The 10,447-nt window shown below is 37.9% G+C and overlaps 1 protein-coding gene across 6 annotated transcripts in view; it reads left to right on the top strand.

Moving 5' to 3' along the window:
- The window catches only part of Map4k3 (mitogen-activated protein kinase kinase kinase kinase 3), a 199,541-nt gene that overhangs the window by 82,108 nt on the left and 106,986 nt on the right, over positions 1–10,447 (top strand). For all 6 annotated transcript variants that reach the window (XR_003851487.1, XM_008845504.3, XM_029569571.1 and 3 more), the window contains exon 4: positions 7,692–7,756. Coding sequence is in view for 5 of the 6 variants with exons in the window: in XM_008845504.3 (XP_008843726.1) it covers positions 7,692–7,756 (65 nt within the window). In the remaining variant the exon portion in view is untranslated. The remainder of the gene's footprint in view (positions 1–7,691; positions 7,757–10,447) is intronic.

Genomic DNA, 10,447 nt, shown 5'->3' with positions numbered 1-10,447 from the left:
TTTAGTAAATGTTATTTCTATCTTACAAATAAGATTATTGAAGGACTGAACTTGAAAGGGTTTTATTTATTTTTATACAAATGCAAAGATTATAGAAAACAAAATCGCCCACCAAACCAAAGTCAAAACAGATAAAGTTAGAGTCATTTTTAACAATAAAACTATGTTCTTACAGTGTTACACGAATCTAGCATGAGGAAATGCTGGTTTTTATAAATAGGTGACTTTATTCTGAAACTGGTATTGAAAATTACTTGAGAACAAATGGAAGTATAGTAAAGAACAATTCATCTTTCCTTTCTCTAGCTTTCTTCTGAAGATACTCTTCCCTTATTCCTAATTGAAGTCCAGACTCAGCCAAATGTTAGATGGAATCCTAAGAATCAGGCTTGTGTTGTGTTGGAGCTAGAAAGGACCAAGAGATCTTGTCATGTAGCCCACTCTTAACGATGAGAACAGAATGTAGAGCACCTTTTCTTCTTTAGACTATCCAATTGCTTATTGCCGGTTTAAGCCTGACTCTGCCGATTCCCACATTGATGTCTCTTTGGACTACCATATTGCTTAGCCCTGGAAAGCCAGATTTCACCTCAGAGGGAGCCAGCTTACTTTACAATGGGCAAGGAGCTGGAACTAGAGAGATGACTCAGTGGTTAAGAGCACTGGCTGCTCTTGCAGAGGGCCCAGGTTCAATTCCCAGCACCCACATGCTAATTAACAACCATCTGTAACTCCAGTACGAGGGGAATCCATTGCCCTCCTCTGATTTCCTCAGGCATTGCACCACAGAAGTGCACTTATATACCTTGCAGGCAGCACACTCATACACATAAAATAAAATTAAAAAAAAAATTTTAAAAAGGTCAAAGAGCTTGTCTGTTTGAGCTTGGTACACCACCTCTAACATGCATACTTTTCATCACCACTTTCTTCTATGTGGCTGCTATTACAACCTCTTCTTTTAAAAAGTAGACACACACACACACACACACACAACTGAACAAATGTGATTTGACCATTGATAAACCTGCCCCTTGGGGATTAGATTTATGAATTTGTTTAATAGATGCCCAGTGAATAAGTTAAGTTGCAGAAGCCCACTCTGTAGCAGGGCAGCTCTGCTCACTTCATGGAGAGAGCCCAGGACTGAGCTCCTGCAGAGAGTGCCTGGTGTTCTTAACAGGGTTTTCTCTCCTTTGCTTTTCAGTATCATCAGCGTGCTGTGTAACAAGAACTACATAGACTAAGCTTTCCTCTGGTCACTTAAAATTTAAATAAACAGCATGCTAATTATTAAAGCATAGTGTCTAAATATTTGTGTTTGTGTTTTTCTAAAACAACAGTTAAATCACCTGAGACCTACTCTTTAATCTCATTAGAGCTGAGGATGATTTTAACCTCAGACTCCTTCTAAATTTTGTTTAGGTCGAGTATTCTAAAATTTGTATTTATTTTATATAGATTGATTGATGTGGGGGAGGAGGGTGCCTTGGTACTCAAATGGAGTTCAGAAGACAACTTCTTTGAATTGGTTCTCTCCTTCTACCATGGGCTCCAGGGACTGGGGACTGAACTCAGGTCATCAGGCTTGGTGACAAGTGCCTTTACTCACTGAACCGTCTCACCAGCTCAGGTCAAATGTTCTAAACCTTGGAAATAACAGAGTACTAGTTTAGATGAATATAATTTATCTCAATATTTGTAAATCATCATCACTTCTTAACATTACCATTATACCCCTGTTTATAAAGTGGTTTTACATTATTTCTTAACTTGTAAAGTACTGTATTGATTTCTGGGAAACCAAGCTTTTGCTTTTTAAAAAGCAGCTTATAGTCTAGGAGAAACAGAGAAAAGTAAGTGACCGAACATAATACATTAGTTGCAATAGTAGTAGAAGTTTGATTTGGCAAAGAAGAGAAATCAGAAGGCTCCGGAAATGAAGCCCCTTTACTGTTGGTAAAGATTAATAGGCATATATGTCTGTCTGGAAAGGGTCAGTTTTCGTTGAAAGAATTGCATGCATGAAAAACTATGAAGTATTCAGGAGACTACTAATAAGTCTCCTGTTAGAGCCTGAGAATATGGTTACATTAGATATGACTGTGGATATTTAGGCAAAAAGGAAACTTTTATGCCTTAATTAGGACCTATATATAGGTATTGGGCATTAATTGTTGAAAGATTTTAACAGAGAGGCAGTATATTCTGTGGGGGATGGTGAGGGAATTGAGATGCCTTAACCTATATATAGGTATTGGGCATTAATTGTTGAAAGATTTTAACAGAGAGGCAGTATATTCTGTGGGGGATGGTGAGGGAATTGAGACGGGGTGGCAGTTAAACTTATTACCATACATTTGCTTTAATAACCACCCAGGGAAGAGATGGTGGTCTTTAGAAGCATATAAAACTAGGAAGTTCCCCACCCCCCAGAGCATGAGCCAGAGCTGGGTAGGGAAACAATAGGACCTTAAATGTGTTTACAAATGCTTTTCTGAATGCTCAGACAGAGAATAAAGCCTGTAGTTGCCACCATTTGCATCCAGCTATTCTTTTAAAAAATATTTACTATTTTTATTGTATGTGTATGAGTGTGTTGCCTGTATGGATGTAAATGCACCCATGTCATGCAATGCCTACAGAGGTCAGAAGAGAGTGTTGGATTCCCTTGGAACTGGAGTTACAGACAGTTGTTAGCCACCATGTGGGTGCTGGGAATGTGACCTGGATCCTCTGCAAGAGCAGTCATCCTTGCTCTTAACTGCTGAGCCATCTCTCCAGCCCCTACTCTTTTTTTTAAAGGAAACTTTGATTCTGAAATATTTTAGATCTATAGAAAAGTTGCAAAAATGGTAGAGTTCTCTGTATAGATCCTTTACTCACCTTTCCTTCATGTGAACAAAACCTTGGTACGTTAGTCAAACCAAGAAATTAGCATCAGTACAATCCTGTTAGCTAAACTAAGATTCTTTACTTGAATCGCATCAGTTTTCTGTTAATATTTCTTCAGAGTTTGAGAGGAATTAGGACTTTGGAAGACATTGGGTTGTACTGATGATCGCTAGCATAATACATCGATGACCTTGTATTCCCTAAGCACAGAGCTGCTTCTCATAGGAAGAGGACAAGCACGAGCTGGGTTACCTGTATCTTTCTGAATGTAGTGAATGACTGTAGAGTGTTTTGAAATGAACCAAAAGATTTCAAATTTGACTCACAGTTTAGTTATTCCTTGAAAATATCTAACAGCTACTGAGCTTTATATTTTTCACATTGATGGTTGAAGTTGAATTATTTTTTAATATTTTATTTATTATTTTTATTTTATGTGTATGAGTGTGTCACCTACGTGTATGTAAGTGCACCCATGTTGTGCAGTGCCACAGAGGTCAGAAGAGGGCTTCAGATTCCCCTGGAACTGGAGTTAAGGACTATTCATAGCCGCCATGTAGGTGCTGGGAATCAAACCCGATCCTCTGCAAGAGCAGTCAGTGCTCTTAATCGCTGAGCCATCTCTCCAGCCCCTAAGTTGAATTATTTTTGTGAATACAATGGCATAGCCATTGGTAGGTGTTTTCATCAGTGAGCTAACTCACAGTAAAGTCCAGGGGACAGGGGACAGCTAAGCCACCCTGTCCCAGGGAAAATTGATTGAGCATGCCAGTTTATAGCAGGTGCTGAACCCCAGTGGTCCTTATCATAGTTTGTTTTACTTTTTTTTTGGTCTTTTTGAGACAGGGTCTCTCTGTAGTCCCAGCTGTCCTGGAACACACTATGTAGACCAGGCTAGCCTTGAACTCACAGAGATCCGTGTGCCACCATGCCCAGCTGTTTTACTTTTTAATTATGCTATATATATGATGAATGTAAAAGTCACACTTAGTTTATTAAATTATTTCTAAGTCTGGTGTGGAAAGATTAAAAAGTATGTTTTGGGAATAAGACTTTCAGATCAGTATAATACTTATTAGAATTTTCATCCTTCTATGCTCTAATAAACATCAAACTGGAAGGTTAAAGTAATGACATCCTCCCCATTCATTTTTCCATTTTTTTGGTAAGGAAGGAAGATAATTTTACAAAAATAAGAAAAGGATTTCTAACCTTTTGTTGAGCTGAGATTTTAATGCTGATCTATTTAACATTATTATTAAAGCCAAGTTTATCTCAGTAGTTACTTTTATTCCAATTTAGATGCCTAGCCACAAAATTCATGTAAATTGTTGGCCTGCATAAAATAGGCCAATTTCTCAGCCCTTTCCTATTAGATGGCTTGGGGAATGACCCAGTATACTGCAGATTTATCATCACAGTGGAGGTGGTCTGGGAACAGATGGAGTCATTTTTCTAATAGATTCTGATTATTCAAGTTTCAAAAAAATTTTATAGTAAGATTTTAACGAAATGTTAAAAAGGTAAAGCATTTTAGTGTCTTAAAAACAAAGTATCAGCATATATAGTCCTGATTTTTCCCTCTGCCTGTATAAGCTGCAAAGTCACTTTGCACAGAATGAATAAAACTGTTTTTAAACAAGAGGAGATAGGGAAAGGCCTAATTATAAGTGGAAGACAGTACACTTGTGAGTGTAACAGTGAATCTATAAGACACCAGAGCCCTCATTTCCTATTCACCTTTTTGCTGTCGAGAATTGTTTTCAAATGAAAAGGGCAGGAAAACATTGTTAAGATGGAGTTGCAGCGTTAGACAGATACAATTATAGAGTAGTTAGACATCATAAATAAATTTAAGCTTTTAGATTTATATAAACTTTATACTGAAAATCTAGAAAATGTGACTGTCATCCACTATTAATGGATGTCTTTTCAAAACAGAAGAGGTATTGAAGATTAGAGATAATCAATGAATAATTTACAAAAGGGAAAAAGAGGATTTCTTAAAAAGTACAGGCTATCAAACCTAATGTCAGCTATTCCCCAGCAAATACTGTGGCTAAATTATTGATCATGTAATCATTGAACATTTACAAGTGGTGAGTAACATGGCTGAAGTGGAAAGTGATACCAAATCAATTCCATCTCATTTTAGTCTTAAAAAGGAAAGGGAAACTTTACATCTTCGTTGAGTTACTGGAACAATTTAAGGTGATTTAAACAAATAGACTGTAAGATGAACTGTAACAGAAGTGAAAAGACAGCCTGTAGAATGAGAAAAATCTTTATTAGCTATTTATCCAACAAGGAATTAATAGTATATATATATATATATATATATATGAAGCACAAGAATGAGAGTGGAGGAGGGATAAGCTCAGTTGGTTGCCTTGCAAACATGAGGACCTGAGTTCAGTCCTTGGGACCCACATAAAAATGGCAGACCTTGTAGCACATACTTGCAAACTCAGTGACCACCAGTCTAGTCTAATTGGTATATTCCAGGCCAATGAAAGACTAGCAAAAGAAGTGGACAGCATTCCTGAGGTTAACACCCAGTGTTGTCCTCCAGCCCCCTACATGCTATGTACACACATGCATGCACACACGTATTAAAAAGAGAAATTTAATGTAGTCTTTAAAAAACAATAATTGTTAGGTTCTCTGGAAATTTTAAATATGTTAGTATAGCAACCACTAGTCAGAAGTGCCTTCCTTACTTATTTTGAATAAAACCACACGTCTCCTGGCCCCCGGCAGCCATTCTGAGATTTCCTAAAACCTGACCATTGGGCAGCTGGCTGATATTTCTGTGGGGTTTATTTGTTTATCTGTACTATATCAGAAATGACAACAGAAATTTCTACGTTAGCCATAATGCCACAATTTCATTGGTTTGTGGACCACTTGGGAAATACTAATCTTAATTGGCTTCAGATTTCTTTTAGGCTTTACTCTCTTCAGCCTTACCTGGAACCATGGTACCTTGCTCTCTGTACTGTCAGGTTAGCTGACTTTTGCACCCTGCTAGATTGTGTGCCTTTGCTGTATGCCATATGGTCCACTGCACCCAACCAAGCCAAGTTACTGCTTAGGTCTAATTCAGCCACCATCTTATCTGATCCCCTGTTAATACCAACAGCGCTGCTTTTTAATGCACTGTTCATATAGCACTCAGACTAGTACTTGGTTTTAAATTCCACATTTCAGAGAGACTTTGACAAACTGCATATTTTCCAGGTAAAGATAACTTCAGGGAGTCTACAGCCAGGAACTGTTTCACAGTGTGACCCCAGCTTACTCTAGCTTCATCTCTGGTCATTGCCTCTTCTGGCAGCTTGCATTTAACTCACACTGTTACCCTGTCTCCCAAATGTGCTGTCTTTTCAGTTTCCATTTTTTTTGCCCAGGGTCCTTCTCTGTTTCTCCCTGGTGAATTTCAACTTGAACTTCAAGACCCAATTTAAATGTTTTTTTTTTCTCGTCCCAAAACCTTCCCTTGATTTGCCTGGATGTTTTTATTTCTAGGCTCTCACAGTAATTCAGTAAACTTTTTTTTCCTTTCCTTTATAAAATACCTATAAATTTAAAAATTTTTATAAATATATATTCATGGTACAGATGAACAGGCTTCACTATGACGTTGCATACATTCATGTTTCATACTAAGATCCTGTCCATCCTCCCCTCCCCACCCTTCTTGTTTCCCTCCCCCTTCCCTAGTAGTCTCTGTTCTACTTTCAGGTGCTTTTTAGTTTCTGCTTCTGAGAGAAAGCATGGGATGCTTGTCTGTCTGTCAAGAGCCATGTAGTAAGTACTGTAGCTTTGTGAGTGACATGGACTCTGTTACAGCTGCTCAAATCTGCTGTCTTGGTGGAAGAATGGCCTAGACAGTATTGAAGTGGATATGTGTGGCCGTGTTCCAAGAAACCTTTGTTTATGGGCACTGAAGTTTGAATTTCCCGTCATTGTCATATGTCAGGATTGTTCTCTTGATTTTTTTTCTTTTTTCGTTCTCCAGCCATTTAACCATGCATTGTTCTAAGACTACAAAACCAGGCAGCAGACCAGATTTGGCTCACTGCCATAGTCTCCTGACCTCTGATTTAATATGTTTCTATTCTTTCAGTCATTCATACATTCATTCACTTACGGAAAAAATATTTATATGCTGGATAAGGCAGTGATGAGAAAGACAGATGAGTCATTAGGGCATTAGCTTTCTTTTGAATTAGAGTTTACCAAGTCCAGAGACTCCTACTCTATCTGTGCCCCCAAGAATGGTACAGATCCTGGTACATTTTAAGAGAAAAAGTAATGAATGATTTGCTAAAGGAATAAACAGAAGAAAAGGCCATGTAAATCTTTGCTAATTTTCCTGTGACTATATGTTATTTTAGAATGTGAATGAGAAGTACTATGTAGACAACAGTGGTCAGTTTTATAGACTTCAGGAAGATTACTATGAAACCTTCATATGAGGGCAATGTTTACACTGAGGGCAAACTTTCATATGATGAATGGCAAATGTTTTGTTGACAGGAGTGCTTTCAAAGTGACAACTCTGAAGTTTTTAACTAAAGGGAAATCTCACTTGAGATTGACAGGTTTATATTCTAAAAATGGTGTTAAGTATTGAGCTGAACTACAGCAGCACATAAATCATTTACTAATAGAGATGAGTTCGCCTTTTAAAAGCATGCTGCATTTATATGATTTTTTTTCAAGATGATCTCTATCTCAAACAAACCATTTTAATCATGAAAAAATGATGCATGCCTATTTTCTCTTTCTAGGCGAGATAAACTTTGGATTTGCATGGAATTTTGTGGTGGTGGCTCTTTACAGGATATATATCATGGTAAGACCAAAGTTATTTTTATAGACTTCATTCAGATATTAATATTGAAGTAAGCTGCATTTTATTATTCTTATTGCTTGACTTATAAAATATTTTAAGATATATGTAGATAAAAGAACATTGCTTTACAAGTGGGAAAATTACATGCACGTGAATTATTTGCTAATTCTGAATGCACATTTTCATTAGTTCAAGACTTTAGACTGATCCCTCATAGAAATACAAAGTTCTTGATGACAATACCATGGTCTATGAGTAGTGATGACAGAAATCATGGATTTACTCTCATATGTTCAAGTAGCATCACTTATAAAGTCTAGAGCAGTGGAAAATGATTGAGCCAGTTTATTTGTATTCAGTGCTATTACATAAGGGATTTGTAAGATAAACGGTGTTTGGGCTTTTTTTTGTCACAGATTATTATTTTTCTGCAGGTTACCTTTTTGATTAGTGTAAAATGGTGTCTTAATAATTCAAGAAGTCAATTTTTTGAGAAAATATTTGGAAGGTTTTTTTTTCATATAAAGTTTGGACTTGTGTTCTCTATTGTGGAGCCTCTTAGGTAGTTTTAGGGGCTGATTGTAATAAGATGGTGACAGGCCATTTTGATAGGAATTTTAAGGTTCAAAGTTTGTTTCATTTTGCTTTATCTTTTTGGCATAGGTGTTTTTAAAAAAAAAAAATTATGCCAGGCATGGTGGCACACACCTTTAATCCCAGCACTTGGGAGGCAGAGGCAGGCAGATCTTTGTGAGTTCAAGGCCAGCCTGGTCTACATAGTAAGTTCCAGGACAGCTGAGGCTACAGGGAGACCCTGTCTCTAAAAGACCAAAAAAAAATATTTTTTTATTACTTTATAATTTTATTTGTATGAATGTATTACCTGCATGTAGGTAGGTACACCCGTATCTTGCAGTGCCCACAGAGGTCATTGCAAGAAGAGGGCCTCAGTTCCCCTGGAGCTGGAGTTACAGACAGTTGTTAGCTGCCTTGTGGGTGCTGGGAACCAAACCCAGGTCCTCTGCAAGAGCAGACAGTGCTCTTTACCACTGAGCCATCTCTCCAGCCCAGCATAGGTTTTATTTAACACAAAGACTGACATAATAGTGGGGTTCTCATTGTTTTTATTTTACACGTATTTTTATTTTACATAATAGTGTTTTAATGTACTAGTAATAGCAGAGTCAAAATAGGAAAAAGGAAATCATAGATGCTTTGAAATCATCTTAGGAAGTTTAGGGAGGAAAGTGGACTTTATCTTTAGAAGGTAGGTAGTCTTTGGATAGAAGCAAGAGAAAGCACTTGTAGATTAACTGTGGCACAATGATAAAGCTGTGACACGTCAGCGTGTGCATGTGGAGCTGGGGTCAGATGTGGGAGCCTTAAAAGCCAGGTGGACAAGTAGGAGAACATTTCTGCTCAAAATTAAGACCTGTCTCTATTCTGAGGTTTTTTAAATTATATACAGCTGTTCTTTGCATTTGAGGGATTTTTCTTTTTAATGAGTGGCATTTAGATTTCAGAGATTCAGTGAAAGCTGGGCACAGTGGCACACACCTTTAATCCCAACACAGGCAGACAAATCTCTTATGAGACTGAGGCCAACCTGATCTATACAGCGAGTTCCAAGCTAGCTGGGGCTGCAGGGAAGTCTTGTCTCAAAACAACAAAACAAAACAAACAAACAAAAAAGGCTTCAGTGAAAATTGAGAGGTTTGGCATCAGTTTGCATTTCAGAACAAAGTATACAGGAAGCTTTGTGATTTCTATGTACTATATATCCAGGAAGCTACCCCTCCCCCCGCCTTATTTTATGTGTATGTGTGTATTGCCTTCATGTAGGTAAGTTCACCCATGTCATGCAATGCCCACGGAGGACAGAATAGGCTGTTGGATCCTGCCATGAGGGTGCTGGGATTCGAACCCAGGTCTTCTGCAAGAACAGTGTTCTTAACCGCTGAGCCATCTCTCCAGCCCCCAGCTACTCCCCCCTTTTGTGTCTTATTTGGATTAATTTTTCTACTGTTGTATCCCTTGCTTACCTAATTTCCTTTTTCCTTATTTCTTCCAACAAGTTCTCAGTGGTAAACACTCAGCTTGTCCACTCCCCACTCTTCCTGATAGTTTGAGTGGGTATAGACATGTTTTTCAGGTTAAAAGTATTTTCTTTTAACATTTTAGGACCTTCTGTAATACTGCTACTCAGCCCCTTGTAGGAATTGTCTCTCCTCTAATGGTTTTTAATTTTTTTCTCTTCATTTCTGGTGTTTCTAGTGTCTTAAGTATGAATTTATTTTCACTTTCCCTGCTTAGGAATTAGTGTTTTTGTCTGAGCGTTCAGCCTTTTCATCACATCTGGACAGTTATCAGTTATCATCCCAGCAGATGTTTTCTCCCCCATCTCTCTGATCTCTCCTCTGCTGTCTGTCAGCAGTTTTCTCTGTGCTTCCTATTTACACTACTTGGCAGCTGGGTCTGTGGAGGAAATGGCAGTTCTATGATATTCTGGGTATTCTCAGACATGCTTGCTGGGGATTTATATGCTTATTCAGAACCCTCAATCCTGTCTTTTTCTGTGTTTATTCCTTTGTCTATACCCAGGTTTCCATGAAGTAGTGTCCTAGCAATATGCAATATTTTCTGATCAGTCTGTCATGCTGTATACTTACGTGGACATGTCAGACATAAGTC

The sequence above is a fragment of the Nannospalax galili genome, unplaced genomic scaffold (genome assembly GCF_000622305.1).
Source record: "Nannospalax galili isolate Female #2095 unplaced genomic scaffold, S.galili_v1.0 scaffold622, whole genome shotgun sequence".
NCBI lineage: Eukaryota > Metazoa > Chordata > Mammalia > Rodentia > Spalacidae > Nannospalax > Nannospalax galili.
Note: the sequence above shows the minus strand (reverse complement) of the source record. Positions and strands in the feature narration are given on the sequence as shown.